The sequence below is a fragment of the Oncorhynchus mykiss genome, chromosome Y (assembly GCF_013265735.2).
Source record: "Oncorhynchus mykiss isolate Arlee chromosome Y, USDA_OmykA_1.1, whole genome shotgun sequence".
NCBI classification, from domain to species: Eukaryota; Metazoa; Chordata; class Actinopteri; order Salmoniformes; family Salmonidae; genus Oncorhynchus; species Oncorhynchus mykiss.
Genome location: NC_048593.1, coordinates 30,844,580 through 30,865,108, shown reverse-complemented (window position 1 = coordinate 30,865,108; position 20,529 = coordinate 30,844,580). Strand labels below are relative to the sequence as shown.

Here is a 20,529-nt window from a genome sequence, read left to right as displayed (position 1 = left end):
TCACTTATGGAATATATAAAAACCAGAACACCAGGCACCAAATACTGTCGGGTATATATATATATTTGTAATATTGACAATTTAATATTTAGGGTGTCCCATTGCTTTAGGACTTGGTCAGGTTGTTTAAGCATGTCCCAGTTTAGGTCACCTAGCAGGATAAATTCAGACTTAGTGTATGGGGCCAGGAGAGAGCTTAGAGCAGATAGGGTACAGGCGGTGCAGATGGAGGACAATAACACCCAGAAACAATCAACAAAGAGCAATTTGAAAGTTGAATGTTTATAACCAGCAAATCAAATAGTTTGGGGACAGACTTGGTGGAGACAACCGAGCACTGAAGGTGATCCTTGGTAAAGATTGCCACTCTCCCACCTTTAGAAGATCTGTCTTGCTGAAAAAGGTTATAAACAGAAAGGTTGACATCAGTATTCAAAACACTCTTCCTTAACCACGTCTCAGTAATGACCAACACATCTGGATTGGAGTTGTGAACCCACACTTTCAATTTATTCCTTTTAGGTAATAAGCTTCTAGTGTTAACGTGCAGAACCCCCAGGCTTTTACGACAGCAGAAATCAGTGAAGCACATATCCACACAGTCCAAACACTTAAAAGACACCCTCGTCCACTTACCCTCGCCTTCCCCGTTTTTAGTCGGCTTTGCGAGTGTACAATTAAGTTCACTCCGGGGCCTGAAACTCCCCATTAATTCAAATCGCGACTTTTGTACATCCGCTAAGACATAAGTATAAGTAAAAACGAATGCAACTAAGTTAGAAATTGTACTACTAATGCACGACAGCACAAACACCTCTCTTAAAAGTGAATATGTTTTTGTTTGGTTATCATTTGGAAATTGTAGAAATAAAACATTTTCCTTCTTCAGCTAGTTCCAGCTAGGCAGGCTAACATTAGTTAGCTAATTAATTGTCTAGCTATCATACAGTAGGCGTATATTCATAATTATATATTAATATAAGTAGACATGCACTCATTATTGACTGAAGCGCATATAAAGCACCCACAAGCTACCTGTGGCGGAAAACACAATCATGGCGGGATGAACGAGTGACGAATTTCCAACCAAAGGTGGTCCATTTGAAAAATATTCCTTCCTCCCTCGCCCCTTGCCCTGCAAGTGTATACTCGTCAGACGTCATGTTACGTCATCAGAAGTGTCCACTTAATTTGAGGGCAGAGGGGATAGGGTGTGTCTTTAAGTGTTTGGACAGCAACCATAGACTTGAAGTCCAGCCTCTGACCAGGTGTCGTTATGGGACGGTCATGTGACCTTGTTAGAGGTGTTAGGCGACCAACGACTGGCGGGATGCTCCAATGTGGGGAGGAATTCGGGATTTTGATTGGTTTCCAGTCCATGGTATCCAAAGCGCCTCCGTCTGTAATCTCGGTTAACCCAGAAGTAAAATCTTGAATAATTTGGTCAACTACACGCATAATCTGCCCACGGGAGACTACTCCGTCTGTAATCATTCTTATATTGATGGCTCGTATATTTCCATCCTTATCCCAACTGTAGTAGTGAAATGAGTTCCGCAGTGACTGTGGGAGCTGCCATATCAATTGTCCAGATGGGGGCGCACGGGATCTGAGTAAAGCGCATTGTGCGCACAGACAGACGCCGGGAGGAGAGGACTTTATGAGGGGTTGCACCACAACTTGCTGTAGTCGATTCTGAACTTTCGGATCTGATCGTGCTTGAGGACCCTGTCGCAGCTTTTATTTGCTCCTCAATTTCAACACGCGTGGGTCCAAGTCAACTTAATATGAAAAAATGTCGATAAATGAAGTGTACGTTTTCCGACCGTTCAAGTTGATTGCTTTACTTTGTATATTTCTGGCATTGTGTCTGGACATCGTAGCGTTATTGAGTCCCGCCTGGGTAACGGCAGAGCGTTTTTCTTTGTCGCTATGGGAATCATGCACTGAAACAGAGGCTGGCTGGAGATGCCTTTCCACCCTCACATCTGGTAAGAAGCGATTAACGTTTTTTTCCCTAAAATGATTCTGTATCTTGATGTAAATCACGCCTTTCAAGTGGTGTTCTGTCCAGATGAAAAGGGGTCCCCATAATTAGTTATAATCCTTTGACTCCCAAAATAATGGGGAAGTAGGCCTTTATTGGCATAGCATGACTTGGGACTGACTATACGGTACCCAAACATTGTGATATTGGCCTTTTAAAACATTATATTATTTCCCATCATCTGTTGTAACACACGTTATAGAACCTGGCTATAACGCCTGCCTTCATGCTGTGGCATGGAAACTGGGGGTCGTCTGGTGCAGTTTATTTATTTAATATTTTATTTGACCAGGAAAAGCCCACTGAGACCCAGTCTCTTTTTCAGTTGTTTCTCTTTATCAAAGTTCTAGCATAGGCTATACAATGTTTAGTCTACACACATTAACAGACTGGCCCAGATGGATAGAAGAACAATGCGTGACTCAATCTGATTATAGTGAGAGAAATGTCTGGAATTTACGGTGAATTTCTATGTACATCATGGATGAAGAGATAAAACAATGGACCATTGTTAATGTACTGTAATCGCTCTCAGTCCGGCTCCACATATGCGTGTCTACTGTAGCATTTGCGTTCCAGGCCAGTGGTAATATTTTGCTCTCTGCCCTGTCAGTCAGAGCGCGCCAATATAGTGGAGATTCGCCACCTATGTGAGTAATTCTCGAGATACAAGTAGCTGTTTAGGCATATCGGTTCTCTTTTCGTGTCCTCGCGGTTTTTTGATCTTGCAATTTGAAGTTTTCTTTCTCAGCTGAGAGTTGTCCCTATGACGTGATGTGCCATCTGGGAGCTCCACTGGCCTTTGTAAGCTTTGTGAATGCAGGTGGGTGTGTTCCACCTATTGTTGCGTTCCACTGGTGTAGGCCACTCTCTTTGAATGGGGGATGGGGATTGAGGGTCCTTGGTTAGGGACTGAAAGCCTTATCATAGATAGATTTCACAGTTTGTTTTAAGGAGATGGAGTTCTCACACATTCCTACTGGGTTCAAGACACATATTTAAGGGAGAAAAAAACATTTCCTTTGGCCATAAACATATGTTTGATGAGAATGTATTCTATCTATTTATGGAAACAACATGTTATCATATTGCACTACTGAAAACGATTGTTGGTCTCTTTCAATATCCCATGCTCCTTCCAAACAAGAGTATCTTCCTTCTCCCCTACTGCTTCTCAGTATCTCAGTAGCTGTTTTGGCTGAACCTCCAAGCAGAGTAGAATGTGCTGTTTATTTTACCTGCAGGGAGGGCATTAGGGATGACACTACTGCCACTGCAGCCAGCTTTATGACTCGAGCACAGCACAGAGCAGAGAGGCTGGCAGGCAGTGGAGACTGAGACAGACACCAGATGGGTGCTGTGCTCAGGCGAGGCAGGTTAACCCTGGCTGTCTCCTCTGATAGGATCCTTTCTCTCAGATCTGTGCCCAGCCAGCGACACCCTCCCTCTCCCAACCCAGCTTGATGGTCCGTCTCTGTCAGAAAAACACCTGTCATTCTCCTGCCAGAGCCTCCTGCTATCCCCACCTCAGAGGTTTGTCTGGACAGACCGTGTCGTCAATGGAATGGTCTCTGTATTGTTCCTCTGGTCCATCCTGGTGCTGTGGTTGGTTCTAAGTCCAGCTCGTTTGAGTAGGGGTGAAATGAGGAACCATCAGCATCCATCCCCAGTGGGTCTGTGGAGGCCTCTCATCTCACACAGCTTGATGAGGTGGAGCAGAGGGGGCATTATGAGCTGCTGTGATGGATCTCCTCCCCTCTGTTGTTGTGGTGGAATGTGGAGAGTGTGGGGGTGAATGTGAGGTGGGCCCTGAGAGATAAGCTTGTCCCTGGGCAGTGAGAGAGAACACCTGCCTGCCTGGCGGAGCTCATAAGGACAAGGGCATCAGGGCTGTGGGGTTAACATTACAGGAGACAAAAGAGTAAATGGCCTGGGGGGGCAGATAGGGACATGACAGAGGACAGACGGAGCCCATTAGCTGCCTCGGGTGGAGCTTCTCTCTGTTCTCTGAGATGAGCCAGCCAACCGAGACGCAACAGACCTGAGAGAGAACTGAACAGTCAGCTGGATTTTGGAGCACTGTACTTCAGCACTTTCTGCACAGCCAGAACCTGGACAGAAGAGAGGCAGTGGCAGATGGGATGGAGGATATGGGAGAACCTTTTTGGCACATAGTCAAGTGAGCATGTTTGAAGTAGCTGTATGAGTTAAGCTCCCTGTTCACTGTCTGCTAACACTGAAGAGGGAGAGCTGTGTGTGGGGAATTTTAATATATTTTCTTGACCACAAACACACGTGTTTTGCGTTGTAACGAGCAGTAGGTTATTTGTTTCCTGCTTGTCTATCATCACTGATCTGAGTTAATGGGGGATCCATTCAACTCCACCATAGTGTGATTTCAGTGAGTGACTGTAACATGTCTCCTCCTCCTGCAGACTGGCAGATCGCCACCCTGGTGCTGCTGCTGGCCGGTGCTGCGGTGACTCTGGTGACCTTCCTGGTGGCCCTCATCTCCCTGTGCCGGGGGACACGCATACGGCACTACCGCATGGTGGCTGTGTTCCTGTTCACTGCAGGTACATCCATCATGCTCCAACATAACACCATACATGGACATACTGTACAACACTCTACAATAATCCACAACACCGTCACTTACATCTCTAATGTTTCTCCTATATTCATTTAGGAGCAGTGGCCAACCGCTGTTATATTCTTGCCACCACTGCAAAAAATATGATGTTCATTTTTAATATATATACAGTACCAGTCAAAAGTTTGGACACACCTACTTATTCCAGAGTTTTTCTTTCTTTTTACTATTTTCTACATTGTAGAATAATACTGAAGTGATTAAAACTATGACATAACACATATGGCATCATGTAGTAACCAAAAAAGTGTTAAACAAATCAAAATATATTTCATATTTGAGATTCTTCAAAGTAGCCACGCTTTGCCTTAATGGCAGCTTTACACACTCTTGGCATTATCTCAACCAGCTTCATGAGGATGCATTTCAATTAACAGGTGTGCCTTGTTAAAACCATCAAGCTTTATGATGAAACTGGCTCTCACTTCTCTGCTAAACAATTCATCAAATGGCCACCCAGACTATTTACATTGAACCCCCCCACACACACACACACACACACAAACATTTTTACACTGCTGCTACTCAATGTTTATTATCTGTGACAAATAGGATTTGATTTGATTTATTCGAGTGCATAGAGATAACATGTATTTTCCCCTGTTCCCAAAAGGGTCATATTAGTAAAGACGAGAGAATAGTCTGATGGGTGAAAATATGATCACTTGATGAGAGGACACACAGCATGTGCAGCATGAGGCAAGGAACAGAGAGCGAGTTTTTTTTTTGCAGACTTTCTCAAATCATCGATAGCCCGTAGTCCCATCATGCATCCCATATACATTTTGATTTGTAAGACATTCTAAGGTTTGTATCACTCACAACTAAAGTTGCCAAATAACTCAAAATCAAGCATATAGGACCTGTTTCAAATGATCACTTTTATGCTCCACATCATCCACTTCATATTTCCACTCGCTCCGAAATGGGAAAAATATCACTTCTACTTCTTTCAGTTCAGTTAAATTCTATTATTTTTACTATAAAATCATATAATATAAAATAATGGCATGGGACATAACATATCTTGTCGGGTAAATGAACAAGCCTACAGCCTATGGCATGGAGCATAGCCAGATCTATGGCAAGGCGTATTGAAGCTGTTCTGGCGGCTCACGGTGACCCAACGCCCTATTAAGATGCTTTATGTTGGTGTTTCCTTTATTTTGGCAGTTACCTGCATTTTCTCTTCACACCACAGTTGGTCTACATAGACACATAATTACCATTTGAGAAAATGGTCAAGTTATTTGCACAAAGCTAAATAGACACTGACTGAGACTGAATGTGAGGGTGAGGTTAAAAGTAGCAGTCTGTCTGTTTAATTGATTAGCACACAGCTCAGACACTCATACGTACCCCACAAGACATGCCACCAGAGGTCTTTGAAAAGTCTCCAAGTCCAGAACAGTGGCTAGGAAATGCATAGTACTATATAGAGCCAGGATGGAACTCTCTTCCTCCTCAGGTAACTCAAGCCAGGAGTAAAATCTGATTAGAAAAAGCGAAAAAACAACACCTCACCGCACAACGGGGACTCACACACACTCTCTAAAACATGCACTCTACACACACCCACACAATTTTGTTAGTAATGTAGTATTGTAATACTGTAATGGAGAAATATACATTTATATAATGCACAGTGTTTTGTTTTATGTAATGTTTTATCTCTGTTTGGACTTCAGGACAGGAAGAGTAGCTGCTGCCTTGGCAACAGCTAACATGGATCGTAATAAAATACTAACGTGTGGAGAAGGAGAGGGTGGGGGGGATAAGAGGGGAGTTGGGTTTGAGCTAACTTTTTCTGTGGTGAGGGAGCTGTTGTGAGACCCAGAAAGCAGGCTGCTGTGTGCCAAGAAAAGCAGCCACAGAATTTGCACAGTTACCAATGAAGAGAGGAATGTATTCCCTCCCCATAGCTCTCTCTCTTTCTGCTTTGTCTGCTCTCTCTCTCTCTATTTCTTTCTGCTTTGTCTGCTCTCTCTCTTTCTGCTTTGTCTGCTCTCTCTCTTTCTGCTTTGTCTGCTCTCTCTCTTTCTGCTTTTTCTGCTCTCTCTCTCTTTCTGCTCTCTCTCTCTCTCTCTCTCTGCTTTGTCTGCTCTCTCTCTTTCTGCTTTGTCTGCTCTCTCTCTTTCTGCTTTGTCTGCTCTCTCTCTTTCTGCTTTGTCTGCTCTCTCTCTCGCTCTCTCTGCTTTGTCTGCTCTCTCTCTCGCTCTCTCTCTCTCTCTGCTTTGTCTGCTCTCTCTCTTTCTGCTTTTTCTTCTCTCTCTCTCTGCTTTGTCTGCTCTCTCTCTCTCTCTCTCTGCTTTGTCTGCTCTCTCTCTCTGCTTTGTCTGCTCTCTCTGTTTTGTCTGTTCTCTCTCTTTCTGCTTTGTCTGCTCTCTCTCTCTCACTCTGCTTTGTCTGCTCTCTCTTTCTCTCTGCTTTGTCTGCTCTCTCTCTCTCTCTCTCTCTCTGCTTTGTCTGCTCTCTCTCTCACTCTGCTTTGTCTGCTCTCTCTTTCTCTCTGCTTTGTCTGCTCTCTCTGCTTTGTCTGCTCTCTCTCTCTCTCTCTCTGCTTTGTCTGCTCTCTCTCTCTCTCTGTTTTGTCTGTACTCTCTCTCACTCACTCTCTCACTCAGTCACTCACTCTTTCTGTCTGCTCTGGTCCTTTTACTTTTCAGGCTCAGTGAAACACAATAAATAGTCCTGGAATGACAGTGCAGAGGAGCACTCAACTCATAAAGTCATAGTTCAAAAAAATGAATTTCACAATACTTTGTGTTTGTCTTGTGTGAACTGTACTGTTGCAAATTAACAGCGACATATTACAACCAATACATCACCATATAAAACATTCCCAGAGGGGACAAGCATAGTAGACCAAGCATTCCGAGTGGAGCAGTGGTTTAGGCACTGCATCTCTGTGCTAGAGGCGTCACTACAGACCCTGGTTAAATTCCAGGCTGTATCACAACCGGCCGTGATTGAGAGTCCCATAGGATGGCGCACCATTTGCCTAGCGTCGTCCGGGTTAGGGTTTGGCCGGGGGTAGGCCTTCATTTTAAAGTAAGAATTTGTTCTGAGCTGACTTGCCTAGTTAAATAAAGGTTAAAATATAAGAAAGCAATATTAAAACAGACATTGTTTTTGTTGTAATAATGAAGAACAAAAGGTCTGTGCGTGTCTGTGTGTTGTATGTGATGTCAGGAATAGAGCAGTGTACAGTGCAGTCAGTACATCTTGTGGTTTGAAAACAACGATGAAGCAGAGACCACAGCCTTACTTGGGTGGTGCTCAGTACAACTTTCCCCAATATAAAACTTGTTTTTAATAACAGACATACACCCTGCTATGCCATTTATGTCGAATGCTAACAAATACCTTTCTCCCACTCCCTGCACTTTCTCTTCTTAGGCCTCAACACATATCTTTTCTAAGTTTTCTGTTTGGGAAGTGTTCTGCAAGTCCATTGGGGGACAGGTGTAAGGATGGATACAGCCAACCATTGGTTCCATCACCCGGTTACTTAAGCTCGCTCTTGGAAAAACCTAAACAGCATGAAAGCCTGCAGTACTGTAGGAACAGTATGTAGTGGGGTAGATATGATGTCTGAGGCTTTCGCTGTTTGTCATTTGCTGAGAAATGTGTAAGAGGCAGTGCTTTCAGGCCTGGTGAGGATAAAGGTCTCCTTATGGCAGGAAAGCTCCCAGTCACAGGAGGGAGGCGGAGGGAGGGGGAAGAAGGAGGGGAAGAGAGCCCTTAGTCACAGGATGGGGGGGGGGGGGGGGGGGGGGCTCCGTCACGGGGGAGAGGGAGAGAGCCCTCCATCATGGGAGAGGATGGGTGGGTGGTGGGAAAGGGACCTCTGTCATGGGAAAGAGGGGGGGAGAGGGAGAGAGCCCTCAGTCATGGGAGAGAGGGAGGGAGAGAGCCAGCAGTCATGGGAGAGAGGGGGGGAGAGGGAGAGAGCCAGCAGTCATGGGAGAGAGGGGGGAGAGGGAGAGAGCCCTCAGTCATGGGAGAGAGGGAGGGAGAGAGCCAGTAGTCACGGGAGAGAGGGGTGGAGAGGGAGAGAGCCCTCAGTCATGGGAGAGAGGGAGCCAGCAGTCACGGGAGAGGGAGGGGAAGCGAGGGAAGGGGAGAGAGTGGTACATTTCCCAGCCTTTCCCCTAGTCAGAGAAAGGCTTGGAGTCAATAGTGTTGTGCCTAACTGCTGGCCAGAGGTACAGCCCCAGCCCAGCCACTTCAGTCTGGCCTCCCTCAACAGAGTCATGTTCCTTGGCTTATGTCTCAGCCTACCCCCCTCTCCATCTCCTCCTCTCCTCCAGGCCCCGCCGCCTTGTACAGCAGGAAGGAAATAGGTGGTCTCAGTAAATTACACAATGTCCTTGCTCTGAGTCCAGTACTCACACATATACACACACATACGTGTATACACACACACGTATACACACACACAAGGAACAGTAGTTAAAATGTGTAGAGGGCCCACAGTGTGGTATTTCTCTCTTTTAACTAGGCGCCCTACTGTTTGACTCTAAAAGTAGGAAGAACATACACATGTGTAAGCAGACATGTACACACACACACACACTGACAGCTTCCTGCTCTTAAAAGGATTTATTAAGAATGCGTTGACTCAGAATGTGAGGAATGTGATGAGGGATGAGTTTACACAATGTGACCAAAGGGAGCCAAAGTGAATCATAACTTTGTTGTAGTGCTATTAGATCAAAGTTCCATCGGCCAACACTGGTGACTATTCCACAGGATGTACAGAACAGACACTCACTGAGCCTTATAACAATCTGACAACTGTGTGGCAACTACTGTGTTAAACCTTTCCTGCTCCACAAGTTGCATCGAACAATGTTAACACATGATGTCCATAATGAAAGATCTGTCGCTATAGGGATATTTCAGATATTTCAGGTTTTCTATTATGACCTCTGCCACTACAGTCTATAGAAAAGTCGTGGGCATACGCACATCCTTAAAAACATAGGCTAATAAAAAATACTAGTAAAGAACAAGAAGGCCCGCACACTGTTAAAGCTCCCAATTCACCTCTTTATTGACAACGTTTCCATCCCAAACGGATCTTCGTCAGGTCAAACGTTGTCAATGAAGCAGTGAATTGGAAGCTTTAACAGTGTTGTTTACTCTGCCACTACAAACTCAATACAGTCCAGTAGAACACAACTTTAAACACTGGTGGAACATTTGACTTTTCTCTGGAAGTTCAGGATTATATGACAGTATTATGCCAACATAGAGCTAGTTATAGTACAGGTGTCAGATCTTACACTGAACAAAAATATTTTTGTGTTGGTCCCATGTTTCATCAGCTGAAATAAAAGATCACAACATTTTTCCATAGGTACAAAAAGCTTTAAAATGTCTAAAATGTTGTTCACAAATTTCTTTATATCCCTGTTAGTGAGCATTTCTACTTTGCCAAGATAATCCTTCCACCTGACAGGTGTGGCATATCAAGAAGCTAATAAAACAGCATGGTCATAAAACACAATGCCACAAGATGTCTCAGGTTTTGAGGGAGTGTGTTATTGGCATGTTGACTGCAGGAATGTCCACCAGAGCTGTTGCCAGATAATTGAATGTTAATTTCTCTACCATAAACTGCCTGCAACGTCTTTTTAGAGAATGTGGCAGTACGTCCAACTGGCCTCACAACCGCTGACAACATGTAACCATGCCAACCCAGGACCTCCACATCTGGCTTCTTCACCTGTGGGATCGTCTGAGACCAGCCACCCGGACAGCTGATGAAACTGTGGGTTCGCACAACCAAAGAGTTTCTGCACAAACTGTCAGAAACCGTCTCAGGGAAGCTCATCTGAGTGCTCGTCGTCCTCATCTGGGTCTTGACCTGACTGCAGTTCTGCGGCGTAACCGACTTCAGTGGGAAAATGCTCACCTTCAATGGCCACTGGCACGCTTTAGAAGCGTGATCTTCACAGATGAATCCTGGTTTCAGCTATACCGGTCCAATGGCAGACAGTGTGTGTGGCGTTGTGTGGGCGAGCAGTTTGCTGTTGTCAGTGTTGTGAACAGAGTGCCCCATGGTGGAGGTGGGGTTATGGTATGGGCAGGCATAAGCTACTGACAATGATCACAATTGCATTTTATCGAGGGCCCTTTGAATGCACAGAGATAACGTGACGAGATCCTGAGGCCCATTGTCGTGCCATTCATATGCCGCCATCACCTCATGTTCCAGCATGATAATGCACAGCCCCATGTCACAAGGATCTGTACACAATTCCTGGAAACAAAAAATGTCCCAGTTCTTCCCTGGCCTGCATACTCACCAGACATGTCACCCATTGAGCATGTTTGGGATGCTCTGGGTTGACGTGTATGACAGCGTGTTCCCGTTCCTGCCAATATCCAGCAACTTCGCACTGCCGTTGAAGAGGAGTGGGACAACATTCAACAGGCCACAATACACAGCCTGATCAACTCTATGTGAAGGAGATGTGTCACGCTGCATGAGGCAAGTGGTGGTCACACCAGATACTGACTGGTTTTCTGATCCACACCCCTACCTTTTTTATAAAGATATCTGTGACCAACAGATGCATATCTATATTCCCAGTCATGTGAAATCCATAGATTAGGGACTAATGAATTTATTTCAATTGACTGATTTCGTTATATGAGCTGTAACATAATTGTTGCATTTATATTTTTGTTCATTGTAATTAGATTTTTTTTTTTTTTTTTTGCTGATAGTTTTGAATGTGAGCGTATTGCACTTTTCATGTAGCCTCATTTTTCCACGTAATAGCATAACCACCGATCGAGCAACATTCTGGACTATAGGATTCTTTTGCTACGACAATACTGGTCAAATTAAGATCCAGTATCTGTAGGCCTTTACCTAAACACTTCAGTGTAAAATACGTGTAAAATACTGGACCCGGAATTGTTTAATACAATGGCCTGTATTCATAAAGCGTCTGAGAGTAGGAGTTCTGATCTAGGATCAGGTGCCTGCTGTCCATATAAACCTATTAATTTTGACCTGAAAGGCAAAACTGATCCTAGATCTGCACTCGTCTGAGTTGCTTTGTGAATACGGGCCAATGAGCCTATATTTAGGCTGTGGTTAATAAAGCCCAAGAATGTTATGCCACAACCATAGAGTATAACATATGGTAGAGTACTGCTCAGAGTCAACTGAAGGAGGATGCATTAGAACGTTACAAGTGAATTAGAGATTGGATACAGGATGTTGTTTGTTTACTGTGTGGTGAAGTATGGGCCAGTGTGTTGTCCTGCAGTAATGAGTCTGGTGGGTGTGTTGTGCCTGGTAGGGTGGTGGTGTATGTTTCATGATTATCCACTCATGGTGTGATTGTGATAACGTACAGAAACTTCACAATCTAGTGCTGACCGTATTACCTCCCTAGAGAATTCTCTTCGGTTATAGTTACAGCTGTGTATATTCCCCCTCAAACCGATACCATGACGACCCTCATGAAACTACACTGGACTTTGTGCAAACTGAAAACCACATATTCTGAGGATTTTATTGTAGCTGGGGATTTTAACGAAGCGAACTTGAAGAAAACGCTACCGAAGTTCTATCAACACATTGACTTTAGTACTCACGCTGGGAAAACACTCAACCACTGCTATTCTCTCTTCACATATGCCTACAAGCCCCTCCCCTGCCCTCCTTTCGGGCAAATCAGATCACAACTCCATTTTGCTCCTCCCTTCATATAGGCAGAAACTCAAACAGGAAGTACCCGTGCTAAGGTCTATTCAATGCTCATCTGACCAATCGGAATCCATGCTTCCTGATTGTTTTGATCACGTCGACTGGGATATGTTCTGGGTAGCTTCTGAGAATAACATTGACGTATACACGGACCCGGTGACTGAGTTCATCAGGAAGTGTATAGAGGATGTTGTTCCCAAGTTTAAAAAAAAAACCTACCCAAACCATACACCGTGGATAGATGGCAGCATTTGCGCTAAACTGAAAGCGCAAACCATCGTATTTAACCATGGCAAGGTGACTGGGAATATGGTTGAATACTTACAGTGTAGTTATTCCCTCCGCAAGGCAATCACACAGTGCCATCGACGCGGCCCACTCCCAAGGACTGTTGGCTCTTGTTCTCCGTGGCCGACGTGAGTAAGACATTTTATGCGTGTTAACCCTCACAAGGCTGCCGGCCCAGACAGCATCCCTAGCCGCGTCCTCAGGGCACGCGCTGACCAGTTGGCTGGAGTGCTTACGGACATACTCAATTTCTTCCAATCCCAGCCGGCTGTCCCCACTTGCTTCAAGATGTCCACAATTGTTCCTGTACCCAAGAAAGCAAAGGTAACTGAACTAAATGACAATCACCCCGTAGCACTCACTTCTGTCATCATGAAGTGCTTTGACAGGCTAGTTAAAAATCATATCACCTCTACCTTACCTGACGCCCGAGACCCACTTCAATTTGCTTACCGCCCCAATAGATCCACATACAATGCAATCACCACTGGACACTGCCCTATCCCATCTGGACAAGAGGAATACTTATGTAAGAATGCTGAGCCTTCAACTCCATAGTACCCTCCAAGCTCATCATCAAGCTCGGGGCCCTGGGTCTGAACCCCGCCCTGTGCAACCTCAGGATGCTGAAGAAATTTGTCTTGGCCCCTAAGAACCTCACAAACTTTTACAGATGCGCAATTGAGAGCATCCTGTCGGGCTGTATCACCACATGGTACGGCAACTGCACCCCTCCAACTCATCAAGTCATCAAGTTTCAGACAACACAACCATAGTAGGCCTGATTACCAACAATGGCAAGACAGCCTACAGGGAGGAGGTGAGGGCTCTGGTGGAGTGGTGCCAGGAAAATAACCTCTCCCTCAACATCAACAAAATGAAGGGGCTGATCGTGGACTTTAGGAAAAGCAGAGGGAGCATGCCCTTCTCCACATCAACGGGACCGCAGTGGAGAAAGTGGAAAGCTTCAAGTTCCTCGGCGTACACGTCGCTGACAAACTGAAATGGTCCACCCACACAGACAGTGTGGAGGCTGAAGAAATTTGGCTTGGCCCCTAAGAACCTCACAAACTTTTACAGATGCACAATTGAGAGCATCCTCGTGCTATGGTCGTGCTATATCACCACCTGGTACGGCAACTGCACAGCCCACAACCGCAGGGCTCTCCAGAGGGTGTTGCTGTCTGCCCAGCACATCACTGTTGGCACACTGCTTGCCCTCCAGGACACCTACAGCACCTGATGTCACAGGAAGACCAAAGAGATAATCAAGGACATCGACCACCTGAGCCACTGTCTGGTCACCCCGCTATCATCCAGAAGGCGAGGTCAGTACAGGTGCATCAAAGCTGGGACCGAGAGACTGAAAAACAGCTTCTATCTCAAGGCCATCAGACTGTTAAATAACCATCACTAGCCGGCTACCACCCAGTTACTCAACCCTGTACCTTAAAGGCTGCTGTCCCATATACATAGACATGGAATCACTGGGCACTTTAATAATGTTTACATACTGCTTTACTCATTTCATATGTATATACTGTATTCTATTGTACTGCATTTTAGTCAATGCCACTCCGACATATCTTTCTTAATTCCATTATTTTACATTTAGATTTGTGTGTATTGTTGTGAATTGTTAGACATTACTGCGCTGTTGGAGCTAGGAACACAAGCATTTCGCTAGACCCCCAAAAACATCTGCTAATTATGTGTATGTGACCAATAAAATTGGATTTGATTTGATTAGTTGACTACAGGCTACAGTAATGAGCCCGGTGGGTGTGTTGTGCCTGGTAGTTGACTACAGGCTACAGTAATGAGCCCGGTGGGTGTGTTGTACCTGGTAGTTGACTACAGGCTACAGTAATGAGCCCGGTGGGTGTGTTGTGCCTGGTAGTTGACTGCAGGCTACAGTAATGAGCCCGGTGGGTGTGTTGTGCCTGGTAGTTGACTGCAGGCTACAGTAATGAGCCCGGTGGGTGTGTTGTACCTGGTAGTTGACTGCAGGCTACAGTAATGAGCCCGGTGGGTGTGTTGTACCTGGTAGTTGACTGCAGGCTACAGTAATGAGCCCGGTGGGTGTGTTTTACCTGGTAGTTGACTACATGCTACAGTAATGAGCCCGGTGGGTGTGTTGTACCTGGTAGTTGACTGCAGGCTACAGTAATGAGCCCGGTGGGTGTGTTGTATCTGGTAGTTCACTGCAGACTACAGTAATGAGCCCGGTGGGTGTGTTGTACCTGGTAGTTGACTGCAGGCTACAGTAATGAGCTCGGTGGGTGTGTTGTGCCTGGTAGTTGACTGCAGGCTACAGTAATGAGCCCGGTGGGTGTGTTGTGCCTGGTAGTTGACTGCAGGCTACAGTAATGAGCCCGGTGGGTGTGTTGTACCTGGTAGTTGACTACAGGCTACAGTAATGAGCCCGGTGGGTGTGTTGTACCTGGTAGTTGACTGCAGGCTACAGTAATGAGCTCGATGGGTGTGTTGTGCCTGGTAGTTGACTGCAGGCTACAGTAATGAGCCCGGTGGGTGTGTTGTGCTTGGTAGTTGACTACAGGCTACAGTAATGAGCCCGGTGGGTGTGTTGTGCCTGGTAGTTGACTACAGGCTACAGTAATGAGCCCGGTGGGTGTGTTGTACCTGGTAGTTGACTACAGGCTACAGTAATGAGCCCGGTGGGTGTGTTGTACCTGGTAGTTGACTGCAGGCTACAGTAATGAGCCCGGTGGGTGTGTTGTACCTGGTAGTTGACTACAGGCTACAGTAATGAGCCCGGTGGGTGTGTTGTACCTGGTAGTTGACTGCAGGCTACAGTAATGAGCTCGGTGGGTGTGTTGTGCCTGGTAGTTGACTGCAGGCTACAGTAATGAGCCCGGTGGGTGTGTTGTACCTGGTAGTTGACTGCAGGCTACAGTAATGAGCCCGGTGGGTGTGTTGTACCTGGTAGTTGACTGCAGGCTACAGTAATGAGCCCGGTGGGTGTGTTTTACCTGGTAGTTGACTACATGCTACAGTAATGAGCCCGGTGGGTGTGTTGTACCTGGTAGTTGACTGCAGGCTACAGTAATGAGCCCGGTGGGTGTGTTGTATCTGGTAGTTCACTGCAGACTACAGTAATGAGCCCGGTGGGTGTGTTGTACCTGGTAGTTGACTGCAGGCTACAGTAATGAGCTCGGTGGGTGTGTTGTGCCTGGTAGTTGACTGCAGGCTACAGTAATGAGCCCGGTGGGTGTGTTGTGCCTGGTAGTTGACTGCAGGCTACAGTAATGAGCCCGGTGGGTGTGTTGTACCTGGTAGTTGACTACAGGCTACAGTAATGAGCCCGGTGGGTGTGTTGTACCTGGTAGTTGACTGCAGGCTACAGTAATGAGCTCGATGGGTGTGTTGTGCCTGGTAGTTGACTGCAGGCTACAGTAATGAGCCCGGTGGGTGTGTTGTGCTTGGTAGTTGACTACAGGCTACAGTAATGAGCCCGGTGGGTGTGTTGTGCCTGGTAGTTGACTACAGGCTACAGTAATGAGCCCGGTGGGTGTGTTGTACCTGGTAGTTGACTACAGGCTACAGTAATGAGCCCGGTGGGTGTGTTGTACCTGGTAGTTGACTGCAGGCTACAGTAATGAGCCCGGTGGGTGTGTTGTACCTGGTAGTTGACTACAGGCTACAGTAATGAGCCCGGTGGGTGTGTTGTACCTGGTAGTTGACTGCAGGCTACAGTAATGAGCTCGGTGGGTGTGTTGTACCTGGTAGTTGACTGCAGGCTACAGTAATGAGTCCGGTGGGTGTGTTGTGCCTGGTAGTTGACTACAGGCTACAGTAATGAGCCCGGTGGGTGTGTTGTACCTGGTAGTTCACTGCAGGCTACAGTAATGAGTCCGGTGGGTGTGTTGTGCCTGGTAGTTGACTACAGGCTACAGTAATGAGCCCGGTGGGTGTGTTGTACCTGGTAGTTCACTGCAGGCTACAGTAATGAGTCCGGTGGGTGTGTTGTGCCTGGTAGTTGACTGCAGGCTACAGTAATGAGTCCGGTGGGTGTGTTGTACCTGGTAGTTGACTGCAGGCTACAGTAATGAGTCCGGTGGGTGTGTTGTGCCTGGTAGTTCACTGCAGGCTACAGTAATGAACCCGGTGGGTGTGTTGTGCCTGGTAGTTCACTGCAGGCTACAGTAATGAGTCCGGTGGGTGTGTTGTGCCTGGTAGTTGACTGCAGGCTACAGTAATAAGCAGCTGTTGGGCCTCTGAGGGTAGGAGCAGACAGAGTGTGATAGGACCCGTGGAGGATGAACAGGGTTTATAGAGTGTAGTGGACGCTGAGGGGAGGGTTAATGGACCCCCTGGGTAACGGCTGGGTTGGGTTGGGATATCTATCTACCACCTTTTCCCTGGCCCTGGATGTTGTCCCCTCTCTGACTCGCACACAGCTCCAGTTTCCCATCAGCAGCCTTGGCATCAATGTTTCTCTACCTGCACACAGGTAGCCATTCATTCATACAACAAAGAGCCTTGTCAGGCAAGCAGAAGTGATGATGGCTGTCTGGTGATGTTCCCTTTCACCATTTCACATAGCATACAGAGATAGTAGACATACGTACATTGTCTAATTGCTAAACTGTAAAATGTTAACTCACAGAAAGATGTAAATATGGTATCTATTTTTTCCCCCTTTCTTTCAGTGGTCCTTCAGGCCTGTGCACTGGTCCTCTACCCAATCAAGTTCATTGATGGAACTGTCCTCCAGACCTACCATGAGTTCAACTGGGGCTACGGACTGGGCTGGGGGGGCACCATCTTCATGCTAGGGGGAGGCATCCTCTTCTGCCTCCGGACGGACATGTACGAGGATGCTATGTACTGAGTCCTCTCTCTCCTACTCTCTATATCTCTCTCTTGTTCTTTCTGTCACACACAAACAAATATTGACATTCACTCTCTTGTGCGACAACACACCCACATAAACACATCCTTCCTCTGCCCACGTAGACAAGCTTCGACACCTACATACAGTACATCTCTGTTATTTATAGACAGTGTGTGAGGCCTCCTGGCTCTGACTGATCAGCAGGAGAGATGAAGTGGGAGGAGCAGCTGTGTGGAGAGAATGTCTGCCTGTCCCCAGTGGGGTGCCAGAGACCCTCACCACGGTCAGAAAGACAGCCATGATGTTAAATCACAGAAATGGTTTTGGACAGACGGCGCATCCCATGAATCTCCATTCGTAGAGCAACAAGGAAGTAGATTCTCTGAGCTCTACCTTCTGGGCTGAGGTGTTTATATAAGTGATTGTTACAGTATATGGGCCATCCCACCAATTCGGTGCCTTTTGAAAAAAATTACTTTTGATTTCACATTTTAACATTCTGTCATAAAGAGCAAATGTTCAACTTAATAAAAGTTTTCCCATCTCAAAATAAATAGAAAAGACAATAGAAAGTGCCTATTACATGCCGAATAAAGTAACAGAGTTGACAATTTAATCTTAAATCAGCCATGAATCCTGTTTTGACTTGGGGAATAGAAGCTTGTTGTTTGCAACAGGGAGTGGCAATTGAATGCAAGCTTCACCAAAAATGTTTCATTGTTTTAACATTTATAGTATGTCTATATATGGGTAACAGGGTTGACCATGTTGTGCTCGACCCCCTCACTTTCCACGACAGACACCAGAACATGTCCAATAGGAGTAGAGCCAGCTCACCTGCTTTTACACTAGGATTTGACTATGAAATGTTTCTTAAAAAAAAAAAAACTAAGGCATAGTTTCACCATATTAAAACGAGAGTTAAGATAATGTAACAGGGATGACCTTAAAATGAGGGGTAGGGGTAAATGATTCACTAATCACATTAAATCAATGATTTTGTCAAAGCAACTTCATAACTAGGGCTTTACAATGACGGTGAAAACGTACAGAATTGTAGGGTTAAGTGGGGTAAAATATTACAAGTCACAGAGGTACATGGAGCGACATGTCAAAATACAGCATTGTAAGGTTAAGTGGGGTAAAATATTACAAGTCACAGAGGTACATGGAGGGACATGTCAAAATACAGCATTGTAAGGTTAAGTGGGGTAAAATATTACAAGTCACAGAGGTACATGGAGGGACATGTCAAAATACACAATTTGGGCTCTTTAGCAAGTCTTTATTCATATCGAAAAATGTGATTTATAGAATTCTCCATGTGGTCTATATTAATTTAATATAAAAGTATTTTAAAATGTAATATCGGTGCACAAAGTTTACTTAAAATAGCAAATGGATGCAAAAGGCACTCTTTTAGTGGAACGACCCATATATTTCTTTTTTTCTTTTGTGTATTTTTTTGTGATGACGACAAATAATATTGTTAATGTATTTATGGTATCATTTATCTTGCTATCTATTCTCCCACAGGAAGATATATATTTTATGTATTGCTGTTTAATAATTGCAGTTTCTGAACACTGAGAACTTCAAATGGGTGAATCCCAAAACATGCCTGGTTTTCTAACTCCTCCTGACATTTGTAGTGTAAAATAAACAGTACTGATATATATGCAATAATGACCAAACGCTTCTCATTTCTTTTAAATTATTACAGCAGTCTTAAGCGTTTGCTCTAGATTATGTCAAATGCTTTGCAAATTGAATTGGTGGTCTGAACATTTGCACAACTATGAAGAGTGAAAGTCATGTGAACATGCATAACATAGTCTTTGAACAGTGTAGTTCCAGTCATAACTCTGGCCCAGAAATACCCCGTGAAAACTATGGCAGGAGTGTACCACTGAGGAGAAAGGTAAAAGGCACTTGCAAACTCTTACATGGCTGCACCATTCTATCATCACCCAGGACACAGGGGCCTCGCAGGCCAGAACGAAACATCCGCAGCAAGGCAATTATAGTTGTCATTACCAGTGTGACTGCTTGCGGCAAAATGGGAAATGTGCATGAGGCTCCTGGGCTGGAGCGTAATGAGGTTCGGAGCTATTGGCTGGCAGGATATTGATGATCTCTCAGGGCTTCACACAGACACTAATAGTGGCTCCTGTCCACTAGATAAAAGTGGGGCCAAACAACAGCGGCAAAATAGTTCAGGACCCCACTATTTATTACATGCCTATTGTGCTATTAGAGTACTATTAGAGTGGTACAGTATCATTATTGCCTATTTTGACATTTTGAATGTTCGGGACCTAATGAATATATAAATATCAAACACGTCTAATTTGTGAAATTGTCCTTTGACAGAATGTGGGTAGATTTGGGTAAAACAAAACATTAAAGTCAGTCATTCTACTAGATTCAGTCCAACCCTCTTCCCTTTTCCTCCCTGCATTCCTTTAAACACTTGTAACTACTGTTCCATATAATCCCATTTCCTCCTGTATATTCCACAGAAGCTCAGGGTTAAATAAACAAGTCATTTAAAACAGCCCCCTGAACGGATAGCTTGATTACGTGAAATCAAGCTATCCGTTCAGGGGCGGTTTTAAATGACCTGTTTATTAGTTCCTCAAAACAAACCATCAGGGTTGCTGTTCCCCCTCTGTGACTCCAGACTGTTTTCCCTGCAGGATGTGTTTTTAAGGCAGAGAGGGAAATGGATGCTGTTTCAGTTCAGCCCATCTCATCTGGTTTCAATTCCCCGGGATACTGAGGACTGTGATCAAATTTGCCTTGATATTTGTATATATTTTTGAAAGAAAAATGATGTCTTTCTCAGCGAGGGAGGTCTTGAGCCACTCTCCCTCTCAGTAATGAGACTCATGTTGTGTCTGGGGTCCTAGCAGAGTTGCTGTGTGACTGACTGTGTGTTCAGTAGA

General features: G+C 45.3%; 1 protein-coding gene across 3 annotated transcripts; it reads left to right on the top strand.

Annotated features, from left to right (window-relative positions):
- The first annotated feature begins 1,621 nt into the window (after positions 1 to 1,621).
- LOC110510023 (transmembrane protein 47) lies at positions 1,622 to 19,267 on the top strand. 3 transcript variants are annotated; one of them, XR_005040442.1, is made up of 4 exons: positions 1,622 to 1,991; positions 4,483 to 4,623; positions 17,397 to 18,642; positions 18,783 to 19,267. XR_005040442.1 is itself a non-coding variant. In XM_021591294.2 (3 exons), exons 1-3 carry the CDS (start codon positions 1,796 to 1,798, stop codon positions 17,576 to 17,578), a joined length of 519 nt encoding a protein of 172 aa, XP_021446969.1. In that variant the 5' UTR covers positions 1,622 to 1,795; the 3' UTR covers positions 17,579 to 19,267. The 3 variants fall into 3 exon arrangements, 1 of the variants encoding a protein (XP_021446969.1); XR_002471522.2 differs by having other exon boundaries at positions 18,713 to 19,267; XM_021591294.2 differs by having other exon boundaries at positions 17,397 to 19,267.
- Positions 19,268 to 20,529: the final 1,262 nt, after the last annotated feature.

Coding starts and splice junctions, on each gene's coding strand:
- LOC110510023 (XM_021591294.2), top strand. CDS start 1,796: ATGTCGATAAATGAAGTGTACGTTTTCCGACCGTTCAAGTTGATTGCT. Junction 1,992..4,482: donor CCTTTCCACCCTCACATCTG/GTAAGAAGCGAT, acceptor CTCCTCCTGCAG/ACTGGCAGATCGCCACCCTG. Junction 4,624..17,396: donor TGTGTTCCTGTTCACTGCAG/GTACATCCATCA, acceptor CCTTTCTTTCAG/TGGTCCTTCAGGCCTGTGCA.